Source organism: Mustela lutreola, chromosome 4 (assembly GCF_030435805.1).
Source record: "Mustela lutreola isolate mMusLut2 chromosome 4, mMusLut2.pri, whole genome shotgun sequence".
Lineage (NCBI taxonomy): Eukaryota > Metazoa > Chordata > Mammalia > Carnivora > Mustelidae > Mustela > Mustela lutreola.
The window spans coordinates 24,788,194-24,805,633 of record NC_081293.1 but is presented as its reverse complement, the minus strand read 5'-3'; the positions used below and the strand labels follow the sequence as shown (position 1 = coordinate 24,805,633).

Here is a 17,440-nt window from a genome sequence, read left to right as displayed (position 1 = left end):
GAACGTGGCCAACACATTCCCAAGGGAGGTCAACAATGTCCCAGGAGAGACTCTCTAGGATGTAGAGCCCAGCCCCACGCTCACGGGACAGTGGGGCAGACAGCGTGCAGCCCACATGGTCACGCAGCACAAAGCACGAAGGCGCAGTACCTTGTGAGGCCTTTGCCACCCCCCCAGAAGGCCTGCTGGGGTGGCTCAGCTCCTGGGCCAGGCCAACTCTGCCACCTGGCTCGCTTCCCTCCATGGCAGCCGGAGCCACGGGACTTACCCGACTGGGAGCTCGCTGTCACCATTTTGGTCTCCACTGTGCCTTTCTTAGGGATCGGGAGGGTGTTGGAAGAGTTCCGGGTGGGGCTCACGCTTGCTGATCGGCTCCCCTTGAGCAAACGCTTAACATCATCCAATTCTGTCCCTGTAAGGTGACACCCACATTTTCCGTTAGGCCCAGGGTTCCTTCCCCAGCCCAGCTGCAGCGGGAAAGGACATTAAGGGTATCTGGAATATGAGGGGGGATGGCATCTGCTTCACACGCCGGGATATTTTTGGTCAGCACTGTAATTTTCACATTTTGTCAATTTATAGCACATATTAAGCTGATACTTTGTAATATTAATGCCTCATAAATACAGTGCCTCCACGGGGAGGTCCTCAGTATGTATTTCCTAATTAGACCTCACCAGGCACCATGGGGAGAATTCTGTGGCTGGAAGACTGTCCTCCTCGACTGCCAGACTAGGGAATTTATGTGCAGGGCAGTGAGAGAACCGGATCCCTGGAAACAGACTGTTCAACAAAGAGCTCATCCCCTGCCAGGACACCCCACATGTTGGGTCGCTGACCTTGTATGCCCGGGGGGGCCACCAGGAACCCATGGCCCCTAACTCCTTGACAGTATGCTGCTTTTGTGGGAGTTGCAGTCCATGTGGCCACTGGGACCTGTCGCTAGCTCAGGGAGGGATGCAAGCCCCCCGTGCCTCCCAACAGGTCAAGTTAAGAGAGAAGGGAGGCACCATGCGAGGGCAGCGTGTAACAGACAGGTTTGCACACAACGTGTGTTGGAGGACTGCCCAGGCACCCCCTTCCCTGAAAGCTCCAACCTTGGCTCAGCCCCGCCCAGCCTAGAAGGATGCTGGGGGGACAGCATGGGACCCGTTGGCCCAGGGCATGGAGCTCTCTGGGCCAGCTCCTGTCTAATTCCTGGGCCAACCAACCTGGCTCTTTCTCCTCCTACTCTTTGTACTTGGTCTCCATCCTACCAGTTGGGTTCATTTCAAGATGTCAAATCGCCTATCACAAGAACAGGAGTGTAACAGAGTTGATGGACAGGGGCTGGGGAATCCCAGACATGCGAAATAAAGTTCAAACTCTCCCACTCCGCTTACGCTTACTTCGGACTCTTCTCCCACCTTAAGTACTCTATCGGGTCACCTCCTATTCCTTTCCCTTGGGCCACATGGAACATTCCTCCAGTGTCTGAATATATGTTCCCCAAATGTCTGATGCCAGCTCATCCCACGGAGCCCTCGGTCTCCCTTCAAGTGACCCTGACCCTGGAGGTTTCTTTGGCTCCCTGCTCCTTCAGCTCCCAGAGAGGCAACGGTGGGTTGGTGTTCTAGCTCCCCTTCAGCAGCAGGGAACAGGAGTTATTCAGCTCCTGACCCGACACCTAGTCTAGGGTCCCTCTCACAGAAGACCCTTCAACACGTTTTATGATCAAGTGACCACACACACATGCACGCACACCATGGTGACCCTGGATTCCTGGATCCTTTGTTTGCAGACAGTGAACACTTACATCGGGTAGATGGGGACGCGCTCTGCAGTCGAACCCGGATTTCGCTCTCTACAGGGGAGGAGATGGAGAAGGTGTAAGTGAAGGAGCTTGGATCACGGAGCCTGACCTTGAGCTCTGAGCAGCAGAAAGAAATGTGGGCTGCTCGGAGCTCTGTCCTGGGAACAGGAAACCTAAGAGTGCCCAGAACGAGTGCTGCTTAAAAGGAGGGGTCCTCTCCCCAGACCCCAAGCTGCCCACTACACACCTCCCAGCACCTGGAGATGCTCTGATGAGATCGCAGGCTGAGGGAGAGGCTCGATCACCATCAGCAATGACCAACCCCCTTCCAGGGACCTGTATCCCAGCTACTCTGAACCACTCTGTTCTCCTGCCTCCCGGGTCTCTGATGCCTGAGAGAGAATTCTAAAACCCATACCGTTAACCACTTGGGCTTCGTCTGGGCAGGAAAGGGTGGTTTCACATTCTGTTAGCTTCAGGTGGGCCACTGACATCTTTCAACTATTAGCCTTCAACCTGGGTGGTTGGTGTGTTCCTAACTTTATAATTACTGATGCAATAAAGCCCCTGGAAGTCTAGAGTGATTAGAGAGAGCTCCAGGGCCTATGCAGAATTCTGCATTTAGCACAGCGTGGGCACACTGCTCCTCCCCATCCTCACCAGACCCATCCAGGCCAGCTCTCCCCAGGACCCCATTTCCCTCCTAGAGCCTTATCTGTGGGCAGACGTGCAGAGTGCAAGACTGTCACGGAGCCCTCTGTCCCCTGGAATAATTTGAAAGAGATGGACTTTCGTTCCTTTCTCACTACATAAAGGCAATTATAGTGCATCTTGTTAAAGTCAACCAGGGGACTCCAAGTGAAACCCTGGCACACCAGATGTGGCGCCAGCATCTTTGTAACCCACAGCAGGACAAATTAGTCCCCAGGTGGTTACTGGGTGTTTGTACCCTTGCTTTCCCTTCCATGTTAGATCAGTGCCCCAAACTACCCTTCCCATCCTGATGGGGCCTGCGGAAGAGTCCGAGGACGCAGTAGACTCCCTGAAAGCAGGAACCACGCCTTATTTATGCTTCTCTACTCCTCCCATTTTCTGGCTCAGGTCTGGACAAACATGTTAGATGCTCAGAAAAAACTTGTTGAATGAACTGCAATGACCCCAGCCACAGAGCTCACCTCGTGTCTGGCTCCTTCCTCTGGTTGAAGAAGATGCTGAGGAACAAAGAAAAGTAATCTTACGCGTCGAAGAGGTGGCACACTAGATATTTTTAACCTCAAAGGAGATCTATTTGAGCGGGGGAAGAGACTGTTTTCTTTATGCCTTTACATCCAGATGGGAGATAGAAGCCTTCCTCTAGGTCTGTACCAACACTGTGTAAAAAGTCTTCGTAAAGGACTCCAAATGGACTGCCTTGCCCTGCCTTCTTCCTGGAGGTCAAGCCCTGGGCACCCCACTTCCTCTTTGGGTTCCCCTCTTTGGGACCTGCCCAGCCCCTTTGTGCGGCCAGCTGGGCTTCAGGACGAGATGATGGAACTTATCCACATGGAGACCACCATCTGGCTTCTCTAGTTCAATCACAGGCCCCACTGTGAACCAAACCACCTGCGTTCGATGGGCAGAGCGAGTTCTGCCAGGCTCCACGAATTCAGGGCATCAGCTAAATCGATGCTAAGTTAGCGCACACTTAAGTGTTAACTAAAGTAATCATTTGGAAGTCTCGTCGTTGGGGCTGGCTGTCTACACTGACCAAATATATTAAAAAAACAAAAAAAACCAAAAAAACCCAGCCAGATCTTCCCTTCAGCTTTTTGTTAGACTGCCTTGGTCTTCCTGGTACGAGCAGATAGGTGAAATTACAATCGCTGAACAATGACCATATCAGCTCATACGCACAGGGAGAATCCAAGGCCATGGGCCACAAACTGGAAGCCAAGTGAAGACAGCCTAGGGTTTCGCTTGGCATAAAACGTGTCCCTTTGCAGTCCACTGTGGCGGACTTGCTGGGATGTTTGGCATGTGTGCATTCGAACCCCCGCTGCTCTTGGCTGCGAGGTCTCCGTGCATCCTGGGAAAGGATAAACCCCACAGCTGCTGCCTGGCCTTGGGGCCGCTCTGTCCAAGTCTGAGCCTTGCATGACTAACTTGCCGTTTCACCAGGGTCAGGAGCAACGGCTCAGGGCAGCAAGTGAACCCGGCTGACTGTGGCCTGAAGATGCTTCCGGATAAAGAGCAAAGGAAAAAAAAAACTGCTCAGCAGGGGTCCAAGTTTTAGAAGAATCCACTGAGCTCACAGTGTCTCCCCCACCCTCCACCCCTGACCCCAGGCATTTCCCCAGTGCCTTTGCCCATCCCTTCAGACAATAAGGAAAGGACCTACCGAGTTCCTTCCGAGGGTACTCTGGGGAAGAGTTGCCACTGGAGCTCCCTGCAGGGCGAGAAAACGCTGAGCACCCATGGCCACACAAGCCCGTGGCTTCCCGGGGTGACGGTGTGCGGGATGCCCGCAGCCCTCTGTGGGGAGAGCGGTGGGGGCTCGGCAGAGGGCTCTATCTTAAATAAGACAGGCCTGCGGGCCGCAGTTCCCGTGGTTCATCCTGATCACTGATCTGCTTCAGATGGTGGTTCATCCTGATCACTGATCTGCTTCAGATGGGGAACGGTTGGAACGCAGGAAAGCAGGAGGGTTGCTTTGCTTTGTTTTTAAGCCCTCCACTGAGTTCTCCCTGTACCAGTGTCGTTCAAATACATGTGCTGTCAGCACGGGCGCGTCACTGCCCTTGTGAAGTTCGTCTTGAACGTGGACCCTGTTACAGTGAAGGCACCGGCCCCCAGGAAGGCCTCACATCACACAGCACTGTGGTGACACAACCTATCTCCCCTGGATTTTGTTCCCTGCCCTCCCAAGCCCCTTGGCCACTCTGGGTCTGAAATCACACACTGGGGAGCGCAGCCCTCAGTCCTCTCCTTCTCCACCACCACGACCCATCTCCAGTCAAGGTCAGACCCATTGCTGCCTGGCTCATCTGTTTCCCACCAGACTGGCTTCTGTAGTCGCCAGCACTGTGGGGACTTCAGGAGCCAAATCCAAATGTCCTCCTGCCTCCTGCTTCTTTTCTTTTTTTTTTTTTTTAAAGATTTTATTTATTTATTTGTCAGAGCACAGGCAGACAGAGTGGAAGGCAGAGTCAGAGGGAGAAGCAGGCTCCCTGCGGAGCTGCTTAACCAACTGAGCCACCCAGGCGTCCCTGCCTCCTGCTTCTTGATGCGAAGTGTGTTCCTGCACTGACTTCCATGCCCCTGCCTGGGTCCTGCTCTCCCCGCCCCTTCAGCCTCTTCTTCCTCCTGTGCCCTCTGGCTCTTCCTTCTGTTGAGGGAACAGAAGGCTAGCTGAGGACAAAGCAGAAGCTGAGACCCCACAACACCCCTGCCCATGGGATAAATGCGACATTCCTCCTGCACTCCAGGCTGCTCTAAAGGAAAAACAAATAGTTAACTTCTAGAGATCACAATCCTGCACTACTTGAGTCTCCCTCAGTTTACAATGTCTTAGCAATTTACAAGAACAAAGCATTTCTCTCCAAGGCCTAGCTTCCAGAAAGGAATGCAAATGCAGTTAAATGTCCTTATACTGAGCAGCCCATTGACAGATACTTGAAGCCCCGCAGAGTGTAATGTTCCTCCAGGAAGCTTCCAACTATCCTATTGTTAATGCTTAACTATAAGGAAAACCACCTTCACTTGACAATAGCAAAGCCCCCCCCCCGCCCCCGCTGGTATCCTGTGTGTCTTCTTTAATACAGGAAAATACCTTCTCCCTTTTTCCTTAGCTCCCCCCAACCCCATAGTATATAATCAGGCACTCCTCACAACTGCGGGGCAGCAGCTCTTTCTGCCCACAGGTCCTGTCCCCGTGCTTTCATAAACCACTGTTCTGCACCCAAGACTTCTCAAGAATTCTTGGCTGTTGGCTCTGGACTTCACCCCATGGAACCTCACCTATATTCCAAACCACATCACTTCTGCTTCATCCCCAGCCTTTGCTCCCTTCTGCTTTCAGGCTCCCTTCTTTGACTGATTCCTTAGTTTTCCATCTTCTACTAACCTTTTTGTAAATGGCTCCAAACTGGGTATCCTGCCGGACTTCTTTCCTGGGCTCACGCGCCCCGCTCCCTGCCTGGGAGCACTGCTGAGCTCCTGCTCCTGCTCCTGAGCCTGCCTCCGGCGCCCCCCTCTCAATAGTTGGCACCGCCATGGACCCAGCCACCTGTGCTGGAGTCTCAGTGGCACAGACTCCTTGGCCTCCCTCTCCCCTCATATTTAATCAGTTGTCAAATATCAGTTCCATCTACTGCTCCTGGTTTCCTCTCCCACTGCCACCGCCCTAGTCCCAGCCAAGTTTGCCCTTGACTATAAGCATCTTCTAACTTGTCACCTTGTTCAGCCTCTTTCCTCCCTGTTCTTCCTGCGTGTGCCTTCCGGAGTTTTAGGAAGGATCAACTCTCTACTCAAAAATCCCAGTAGCTTCTCACTGTTGCAGAATAGAGCCCAGACATCACAGGCCAGCCTGCAATCGGAGTCCCTCCAGCTGCCTGCTGCCTGTCTGTGCTGAGTGCGCCCCCTGCAGGCTGGAGCTCCCCACCTCTCCACCCCGCCTCCAACCTCACACACCTGAAGGCCCACCCTCAGGCCCCATACAGTTTTCTCCGGAAGACTCAGCTGGAAATGCTCAGCCCCTTCAACTTTACATCAGTTTTTATCGGTCAGCTTAGCTTATCTATCAGACCATAGGCAACTTGAAGACAAGATCCACATCTAGTTCATTACTTCTTTTTAAAAAAGATTTACTTATTTTACAGAGAAACTGGAGAGGGCAGAGGGAGAGAGTAACATTAGCAGACTCTACAGTGAGCGTGGAGCTGAACCCAGGGCTCAATCTCACGACTCGGAGGTCATGACCTGAGCCTAAACCAAGAGATGGACACTTAACTGACTGCCACCCAGGCGCCCCTCACGTGTAACTCATTTAAGTGTTGTTGGGGAGGAAGAATTTCCTCTACCTTTCAAGATCTTTCTAGGAGGACTAGGAATCAGATGGACATAAGATAGATTAACAGGAGAAAGGAGAAAATCAAATTTAGCTTTGTACATACAGGGAATCCACACAGACATGGAAATTCCAGAAACGGGCAATGTGATGCTTGTGTGAGTTGAGGAGAGGGGTAGGGGCCTGAGGATACAAAGGGCAGAAAGACCATTTGCAGGAAGGTGAGAGGAGATGGTTGGAAAAAGAGATGGCTTTACGGAGATAAGTATCTTAGGATGAAAGGTCCCCCAATAATGGGTCCGTGATTAAAGGAGCGAGACTGATACAAAGCGAAGGTCAAGCAAAGCTTTATTTCGTGCCAAGCATCAAGAATCAAACTGAGCGGTCAGGGCCATCTCTTACAAAGAGGCGACCTCTCCCTGCCTTACCGGCTAACTTTTAAAGGACAAGGGCCATGTGGTTGGGCCTGGCCACACACAGGTGGCCAATGAGATTGCAACACACAGAGAAAGCTGCACAGTCATGCTAGGTCCCACACGGGTGGCCAATTGAATTACAATTCATCCCATAGTAGCTATTTGAACTAGCCTATCACCTTGGTCAGAATTAGGTGCCCAAAAGGTGGGGCCCACACTCCTTGGTAGCTAGGGAGACAGTATGCGTGCTCTACTGATTGGATGTCTCCACCTGACCCGCCCCGCCCCTGTATTTGGGCTTTGTTACCTGGAACTGGTTTCCCCAACTTGCTTTTAAGTAAGTTCCCCTTGGGGGTCAATTTAAGTTTTACTGCATAAACAACAAAATGGTTGTTCAACTGAGGTGGGGCCACTTTGGCTACAGAGGCCCTTACAAGGAGAATCTCTGGTAACCGCTCCGTTCTTGGTACAAGCAGGCAGCTGAGGGGGAGGTAAAGCGTTTTTCCTGAATCTGCTGGGTTTGGACTGCTTTTAACTCAAAATAATGTTCAAGCCACAGTGGCCGGTTTTGAGGCAACCAGCCCTTGGCCCCCACGGTGTCCACTAAGGCATTCCACACGGTGTTAAACACACAGTAGATATGAGATAAAACTGAATGGATGAATGAATAAGGGGGCAGGTCAATCAATGAAATCTCCAAGTAACATAAGCCCATAAAAGAAATGAAACTGATGTGGGAAGCAAAGGCAGAAAGAAATGTAGATTAAATTAAAGGTCCTTAAAAGCCCACTGATAAATAGGCAGAGTAGGAGACAAGAAAGCGCCCACCAGCACTACTGTCTGCCTTGCTGGAGGGAAAAACCACCTTAGCTTGGCAATAGGCAGGCCTCCATTATCCAGTGAGTCTTCTTTAGCATATGAAAGTCCTTTTGGAACGTCCCTTTGTCTTTATGTCCCCCAACCCCACAGTCTGACCAGTTGCTCCTCACAATGCCAGGGCAGAAGCTCGTTCTGGCCCTGGGTCGCATCCCCAGGCTATCATAAATCCACCTTTCTGCACAAATGACATCTACAATGAAATGAAATGAAATGCAATATACAGACTGATACCTTCGTATGTTCCATGCCGAGTGATGTGCGTTTTCCTTTCGAAGGTGGAGCCAGGTGAGTTGGGCAGAGTGGAGGCGGGGGAGTGAGCCCTCCTGTAACTGGACGTGGAGGCATTGCCTCGCGTGCTCCCACCTGCAGAGGGGACAAGCATCAACTCTCACAGCACCTCCGACTGGCTTTGCAGTTATGCTAACTGCACTCTGGCTGGTCAAGGTTAAACAAAAGAGGGTCCTACGGGGGGCCCAGAGGGCCTTCTGAGAACCCCGCTCAGAAATGGGAGGTGAGATCATCGCTGTCACCGCCGCTGTCCTTCCCCGGCCGACCACAAAAGGAAGGCAGGGGGGCCCTTTGTGGACGTGGTTGCACATGGCAAGGGAGAGGCTTTGGCAGGATTTTTCTTGAGGACCTGGCATTTAATTGTAGCTTACTGCCGGATGGACTAGGATACAATCCCACGACGTGTCCCTGGACTTTGACAGCTAGCGGCAACCACGCCTCTTGGTCAACCTGGCTATTTGCGTCTTGGGTCTTCTTTTTCAGTGTCAATTGAAGGTGGTTTAAATGGCCTCAGGGGTTATACGTGTGCTTGTTTTTCGTTTGTTTTTCCTCACTCTGTCTCATTTTGGTTTGCAAGCTACGGTGAAAGAGTGCTTCACTGGGAACAATGAGCCTGTGTCCACGCTTGCCCAGTGGAAACTCAATGTGGAATTGTGTGTCACTAGACTCCCTGAGCGGAGTAACCCAGTGGTTAATTTTCTTTTGTTGTTGTTGTTATTGTTAATTCAAACTGTAAACCCTCTTGGGTGCACACCCTTCCCTAAAAGAAAGGGCTTCTAGAGAGTGACTCAGTGGGAAAAGAGCACCTCCCCACAAAGCATTCTTGAGCATTGTTATTTATATTAGGGACTAAAAGAAAACTGATCCCATTATAATGAGGCTTCTAGTGCATCTTATTTGAAAGTATCCCCTTGGCTGGTTTCTGTGTCAGTTACACCACAACTGGGAGCACTTGGAATGGATGACAAGCAGTTGTGACCCTTCCTCTCTTCGTAGGATCCCTCTGCCCCTGTCCACCTGTTCTCCCCCAGTCCCTCCACCAGCAGGCACTTACTTGAGTTTATGTAGCCACTGCTGCCATGGGTCAGGCTGTGCTTCTCCAGCCGGCTCCCTCCACCCAGAGAGCCCGTTTTAGCATAGCCGTTGCTGGTTCCCCCTTCTGCACAAACAAGAAGCGGTGACAGTTTATGGGTGGAATCAGGCCAGGAGAGGTCCTCTCCTGCTCCGCAGCGGAGACCACCCCTGGCTTATCACGCACGACCCTGCTGGTTTGGTGTCCCTTTGCAGGTGCAAGCTGCCACATTCCCCTGCGTTTGTTTGCGATAGAAATGTCAAGAGCAAATATTCCACCTGATTTAAAAGGGAAGTCTTCTGGGCAGAGCATAGCAAGTTGCTCATTAGGAAAGCTGAAGCATTAGAAGAGGTAGCTGAGTGATGAATGGCTTTGTGAGGCCAGGACATGGGTTGGGCTTGCTTTTTGGAGATGGCCTGGTCAGTGCCATAGACATGGCATCCACTAGAGTTGTTGAAGGGGTGAGTGACAGCTCTGTGTCGCTGGTGTTCCCCATGGCGGCTGTCATGCTCTGACCTCTCGTCCCCATCCTCTGTGAGCCATGCTGCCTGGCAGGTGCAGGGGCAGCTTTAGGGCTCAGTTCTCCAATACAGAAGCCACTCAACCTAAGGACTGCCCCAGAAAACTAGTGGACTCAGACAGAAGCCTGATGGTGGTTCCCTTCTCCCATTCTCTGCTCAGGCTGGATAAGGTTTCTGATATGAAACTTAGCTTGTTTGTTCCAGGTTGTGATTCTTTGCTATTTCTGAATAAACCCACATTTTGCTGGTGAAATAACTGGCCAGTTTATTTTTAAGGTTAACAGTACCAACATCCGTTGAATTATATATACTTCAAACTGGTGGGTTTTGTGGTTGTTATAAGTTAATGTCTATACAGCTGTTAAAAAAGAGATTTCAGATATTTTGGTTTTGCTCAACTGAAGAGTAGTGCCCACGGGAAATGTTGCATGTGGGGTCCTTCAGACATGCCTTACTGAGAAGAAAGCTCTCGACAGTCACTTACTTGGAGGTAAGGATGTAAGTCTTGTAGTTACTGTTTCCGTGATAACTAGAAAAAGAAAATTAAAAAATCAGATATACTACACTGAATTCCCTATATCCTGGCAAGGTCTAACATCTGTCATAGGCTCAGCATCCTAAATTAGGTTTAACATAGATTTTTGTATGCTCATGCTTTAGGGTATGTGCTCTGACTCTCTGCACATGAACATATGTGCAATAACGATGGGATTTAATGGACCTGGAAAATAGATTTATATCCTTTGGAACCACAAGTAGTTACCCACTGGTTAGAAGGATGACTTACCTTGGCATTCATGTCTCTCATTTAACAATGAGATCCAGTCCAGGCCTGGATTCACCTCTGAAGGAGGACCAGGGCCTCAGGTCATCCCAAATGTGTTGAGCCACACGTTGTCTGCCCCTTCCAAAGGTCACCCAGTCCGGCTGGGGCCATGGCATTATCCTGGCTGATCTCACTATGAAGTGGATAATCACTTTGTACTTCTTTTTTAGCTGGAGGTGTCCAAAGGACATAATTCATGCTAAAATCTGCAGGGCCATCCCTGAATGTGGGGTTGTGTAAGAAGGCGGGGGGTTATTAGTAAGTCACATTTGGTGCTTGGTGAAATTAGGGACAGATGCATCAAAGACAGACTTCAGGAACCAGTGCCTTTGCCTCCCCAGGCTGAGTTTCTCTGGACTCCCAAGTGAAGATGAGTCTATAGAGGTAATAAAAGCTTCCAGAATGTTTTAAACACCAGTTAGAAGAGAAACCTATTGCCTTCCTGAACCGCCCTCTCTCCTGCAGCAACATGGGGAGGTGGGCAGATTCGTACAACCACAGCGGGGCCAACGCTGTTCTCTAAGGGTGACCGTCATTACCACCTCCCTCTGTGCCAGACATAAAGGAGCAGCAGTCTACTGACGTCACACGTCATACACTTGTGCGGTGTATGCATGTGTGTGCATGCCCAGGTATACGTGCATGCGTGATGTACATGTGCACATGCTCAGGTATATGTGCACGTGTGCTGTGTCTGTGCGCATGCCTATCGGTACAGGAGGCTAAAGGGGAAAAGGTGCAGGATCCTTTGCACCAGTTTAAGCCGTTGGGCACGACACTGCTCTGTCCTGCACCAGTCTTGCTGCCCCACTCCTTTCCTTCTTCACATGGTACTTTTCTAATTGATTTTCTTGTCTTGGCAGGAACCTGGGGTGAGGACTGTGGCAGAAGCTGCATTCCATGCATAACAGGAAATGGTTTTTCAGACTAAAATGGCAGCTTGATTTGAGTAACAGTCCTTGAGCTTTGACTAAACCTCTCATTGTGTGGACCTTTGGGATTCTTGGACACATAAAAATAAATGATTTCTTAACCTAACATTCCAAGTCTGGGAAGCCAGAATTTTTTTTATTAGAGATATATGAAAATCACAGGACAAATGAAAGAGTCGGAACCGTTTCGGGGACAATTTAAATGTCTCTGAATTTATGATTTGGGCAGTTTCACAAAAGAAATGTGTCTGTTTTCTGTTTCAGTGTAGATTGTGACTGCGACACCAGTGTTATTCTAACTTTGTCCCCGCAGTAAGCAGGATATTATTCTTTTGGATTTCTGTTGCCCTGTCTTCTAAATAAATGGTTAAATGCCTTTGGCAGATTCATTTCACAGAATATTATGCAGCTATTAAAAGTACTAATTATGAGAACTATATGTCGAAATGGTAGTTTTCATTTTTGAAGAAAATGTTAAAATAAAAATCAATAAAATCCATCATATGGGAATAAAGTCTACTTAGGAAAACATTTTAAATGATACAGTGAAACAAAAGAAAAAAAAAGAAAGACTATAAATAATTTAGAAATTAGACAGTAGTTGTGATGGAATCAGGCATGAATTACTCTTTCCAAATTTTCTATTACTTTTATAATGCTATGTCTCACGCTCTTACTTCTTTCAGTGACTTCGGTGCCATCTCGCTTGTTTTTCTTGGTTACATCCATACCATAGCCACCTGCAGAAAAGCCAAAAACCATGATCAGCCATGACACTTACTGTCACTTTTAGGAAGTATAGGTCCCTAGTATGCAAGCTGAGAAACAAAAACACTTGACTCCCAGAATTCAAGGCATAATTCTGTCTTGTGCATATTTTTTTACAGAGTCCCTCCTACTCCTTGTTTCAGTTATAAGAGGGAGTCCACTTTCGACTGCACAAAGTGGTTAGTTCCACTTTGGATTCTGTCCTCTATGGGGAGCTCTTTTTTAAGGATCTTATCGACCAGACTGCCCCTTCCTGAGTAGTAGTGGAATTACATGGCACCCTGACCTTTGACTAGAAAACCTCCATTCTTTGCTAAAGTAACAGAGAGGGGTGCCTGGGTCGCTCAGTGGGTTAAAGACTCTGCCTTTGGCTCAGGTCATTGAGCCCCGCCCCCGCCTCTGCTCTGCTTCCCTCTCTCTTTTTGCCTCTCCGCCTACTTGCGCTGTCTGTCAAATAAATAAACAAAATATTAAAAAAAAAAAAAGTACAGACAGCTGAAGGATATCTGTCTTGCAGATATGCAAGACAAATGCACATGCTGCTTTTAACGAACTCATTTTGTTGTATCCCATAACGTTTAGTGTCCTACAGGGAACTTGATGAATAGAATACTTCATTATTTAGAGTTTAGATGGGAGAATGATGTTTTTTTTTTTTTTTTTTTTTTTTAAATTTAATTTATTTATTTGACAGAGACAGATCACAAGTAGGCAGAGAGGCAGGCAGAGAGAGGAGGAAGCAGGCTCCCCGCTGAGCAGAGAGCCTGATGCGGGACTTGATCCCAGGACCCTGAGATCACGACCTGAGCCGAAGGCAGAGGCTTTAACCCACTGAGCCACCCAGGCGCCCTAGATGGGAGAATGATGTTTGATCGATTTTTTTTTTTTAAGATTTTATTTATTTGTCAGAGAGAGAGAGCGTGTACAACAGGCAGAGGGAGAAGCAGGCTCCCTGCTGAGCAAAGAGTCTGATATGGAACTTGATCCCCGTACCCAGGCATCCTGACATTTGATGGATTTAAATCAGGAAAAAAATTACTGTATTACTGGTACTTGTAAGGCACTTAACACTTCTTACAATATGGAACTTTCCCTTTGTAATAAGCTAGCCCCGCTATGCTTATTTGCAGGCACAATAAGGAAAAGTATATGAAGAAAATGTGTAAAATCTACAGAAATATGTAGGAAAGGCATATTTTTATGTTATCTATGTTCCTCCTCACTTACTGCTTCCAGAAGGGAAAACCATTGAGACCTTGTCCACTGTGTCCTGAAGTGTAGATGGACTGAAGCCATCTGACAGCAAGAGGCTGGGGTGGGGGCTGAGGCTTAAACACACAGGGGAGCACAGCAGGGAGCCCCTTCCCAACTGGGTTCTTGATGTGGCTTCCAGTCCCATGTCTGGGAAGACTTGAAATTTGGCTTTTCCTGTGTTTTTCCTCCTCCCCCTAACCTTCCCTTTCTCTTTTGGATGCAGTTCAAATTGGATTCTGGAATTCAGGGAAAGCCACTTCTGCCCAGGATGTGCCTTGCTTAAGATTTCTCCCTTCAGATTTTTTTACCTGCCTGGTGACTTCAGGGTCACTTATCTGTTAGGCACACAAGGCACAGTACCTAATCCTATCACACTTTTTGGGGCCCATGAAAGTGTTTTAATTTCTTTTTACAATCAGAAGAAGAGGGGCACCTGGGTGGCTCAGTTGGTTAAGCATCTGCCTTTGGCTCAGGTCATGATCTCTAGGTCTGGGGATGGAGCATTGGGCTCTAGGCTGAGTGGGAAGTCTGCTTCTCCACCCTCTACCTTTCCCTCCTGCTCATACTCTCTCTTTCACTCAAATATATATATATATATATATATATTTGAGTGAAATTATATATATATATATATATATAAATAATTTTTTTTAATTTAAAATCAAAAGGAGAAATGGGGTGCCTGGGTGGCTTAGTCAGTTAAGCGACCGACTCTTGACCTTTGGCTCAAGTCATGATCTCCGGGTCCTGAGATCTAGCTCTGAGTTGGGTTCTGTGCTGAGTGGGAAGTCTGCTTGAGGACTTGAGAATTCTCTCTCCTGCTCTCTCTGCCCCACTCCCCTGCTCATGCACATGTGCACGCGCGCACTCTCTCTCAAATAGATGTTAAAAAGAGTATCTTTAAAATCAGAAGGAGAAATGAATATAATCCAACCTGGTTTATATTCTTTCAATGCAGTTATAAAATGTAATTTTTTAAGTTTTTTGTTTCGTTTTGTTTTTTTGAATAGAGGAAGGGGTCCACAAAATTGAATACATCCAGGGCCCACGAAAGTCATAATGCAGCCCCAGGTGACTTCCCCACTGAAAACCAAGATCACAAGAGACCGGCTGCTCAGCAGGCTGGTGGAATGAACCAAGATGGGCACAGTTAGCTTCAGGGCCTGGTTGAACGTGCCAACTTCTTGCTCACTGGAGTTTCTTAAGTGCAGCTCTAGGCAAGGAATGAGGCATCATGGAAAAACTCCTGACTGGATCTGAAAAGCCACAGAAGGTGGCTTTGACTCTGTTATGATTCCCAGAACCAAACAGGAGGGGCTCCATAAACAATTTCACAATGGAGTCCAGCCTCTTGAGAAGGCCAAACCTGGCCTGTGTCTATGTCTGCATTCCGGCTAGAACATGTTTGACTACTGTCATACAAACCTACCTGCCTCTAGATACCCTTTTTTTTTTTTTTTTTTTTTTAAAAGATTTTATTTATTTATTTGTCAGAGAGAGTGAGTGAGAGTGAGCACAGGCAGACAGAGTGGAAGGAAGAGTCAGAGGGAGAAGCAGGCTCCCTGCGGAGCAAGGAGCCCGATGTGGGACTCGATCCCAGGACGCCGGGATCATGACCTGAGCCGAAGGCAGCTGCTCAACCAACTGAGCCACCCAGGCGTCCCTCTAGATACCCTTTTTGAAAGCTTTTAAGCAGTAATTGCCTTTGGTATCTCCGAAGCCCCTCTGCTTTTTTTTTTGTTTTGTTTTGTTAAATTGGTCGTTAGCCGTGGACCAGGAGGCATTTTGGAGATTAAACACTCAAATGCACCTGGCCGCTTATGGGGAGCCACCTAGGGTGGTACCCGAACTGATAGGAAACACTATCCTGAAAGGTACTGTTTATAACAGGCCCTGGAGGCTTTTACTTCCCGCAAGTTATTGTGTGTTTTGATCCTGTAAAGAAAGTGGCTGTCAGCAGCCAACCATTTGGGTTTGGCTGGGTTTCCTTTACTTGTCGCCATCAAGGCAGACTGAGGATAGCTCCCATTGATGAAGGTCTCAGCATCCAGGCAGTAAACGTAGTGAGTGTTTCCTTGTTCTTTCTGTACCCATAAAAATAACCCACTGTCCTAGGCATTCCCAATCTTTTTCTTAAGTGCTAATGATGGAGCTTTGATGTGTATAGCACAATGCCATGGGTTCCCCAACTTCCAGAGGGCACAAGGAGAGGGGCCATCTGCTAAGAAATCAAATAGCCGCCTCCAGGACCTGGGGAATCCTTACTAGAAGGTGCTCAGGGAGAGAATGGGCCTGAGCTGGGTGTGGGTGGATGGGCCCCTGCCTCTCTTTCAGCCCGAAGCCCCTGAGAAGGCTGAGTCCCATGGCTGCTCAGAATGATTTTCTGGGCCTGGAACACTCAGGCCGGAGTTCTGGTGACTTTGCCACCGAAAGTCTGAAGTGGCAGGGTTATGCTGGGAGGCAGATTCCTCTAATTCAAACACGATGAAAAATTTTTTAAGTGAGTCATCGAAAGGAAAGTGATGGGTCGAGGCACAAACCTGCACTGGGATCGTCCCATAGGGCCTATCCTATCCCTGCAGGACTTCCTTTTTAAACATTCTCAGTGCGGATAGTTTTAAGAAGTGTAACGCTAGGGAAAGGAAAGTTTCAAGCCCTGACACATGCCTGAGCCTGTGCCTCCCTGCCCAGCTCACTCTCCGCCCAAAACACTACTTAATGGAAGTACTGTCAAGTAGCATACTTTTTAACTCTTTAATTTTAACTTATTTGATGTTTAGGCCACTGCACTAGAACCAAGGAAGAGCAGGTCTCTAGGTTCTCAATTCCAAAATTACGCTAATTTCACCTGTAGTGCTAAGGGGCTGCTCATGGTGATGTCCTAGTTAATGCTCTTTAGAAGATGTAGAAAAATAATCTCATGGTATTTTCTTATGCAGAAAGACACAATTCAAAATCATTTTTCTACTCTTTAGAATTTTTTCTTTCCACTGCATTTAAATTATGTCACATTCACCTAAAACCATTCCAGTGATGGCACGCCCACGAATCAGGACAAAACACTGCTACGGAGAGTCAGCTCTCACAGTGACCTTACTCTAATGACCCATGGGGGCGCCTAGGTGGCACAGGTGGTTAAGCATCTGCCTTTGGCTCAGATCATGATCCCAGGGTTCTGAAATCTAACCCTGCTCAGAGGGGAGCTTGCTTGTCCCTCTCCCTCTTGTGTGCTCTCTCGCTATCTCTGTTTCTTTTCTTTTTTTTTTTTTTTTTTAAGATTTTATTTATTTATTTGACAGAGGGACAGAGATCACAAGTAGGCAGAGAGGCAGGCAGAGAGAGGGGAAGGGAAGCAGACTCCCTGCTGAGCAGAGAGCCCCGATGCGGGGCTCGATCCCAGGACCCTGAGACAATGACCTGAGCCGAAGGCAGAGGCTTTAACCCACTGAGCCACCCAGGCGCCCCACTATCTCTGTTTCTATCTGTCTCTCTCTTTCAAATAAATAAAATAAAATAAAAGACCTTATAAAAAAAGTAATGACCCACGAAACACTTAGTCTTCAATAAGGAAGGGAATGGAGAAGCTAAGTATTTTCTAGTTCCTATTATAAGAATTAATCCCTAGCTTCTGCTAAGGAACCACAAGTA

The 17,440-nt window shown here is 48.4% G+C and overlaps 1 protein-coding gene across 2 annotated transcripts in view; it reads right to left on the bottom strand.

Annotated features, from left to right (window-relative positions):
- The window catches only part of COL17A1 (collagen type XVII alpha 1 chain), an 84,551-nt gene that overhangs the window by 32,998 nt on the left and 34,113 nt on the right, over positions 1 to 17,440 (bottom strand). For both annotated transcript variants that reach the window (XM_059173274.1, XM_059173275.1), the window contains 8 exons: positions 12,448 to 12,510; positions 10,497 to 10,541; positions 9,474 to 9,578; positions 8,363 to 8,494; positions 4,170 to 4,217; positions 2,968 to 3,003; positions 1,796 to 1,843; positions 269 to 412 (listed from right to left, as the gene is read on the bottom strand). In XM_059173274.1, coding sequence (XP_059029257.1) covers positions 269 to 412; positions 1,796 to 1,843; positions 2,968 to 3,003; positions 4,170 to 4,217; positions 8,363 to 8,494; positions 9,474 to 9,578; positions 10,497 to 10,541; positions 12,448 to 12,510 — 621 coding nt within the window. The remainder of the gene's footprint in view (positions 1 to 268; positions 413 to 1,795; positions 1,844 to 2,967; positions 3,004 to 4,169; positions 4,218 to 8,362; positions 8,495 to 9,473; positions 9,579 to 10,496; positions 10,542 to 12,447; positions 12,511 to 17,440) is intronic.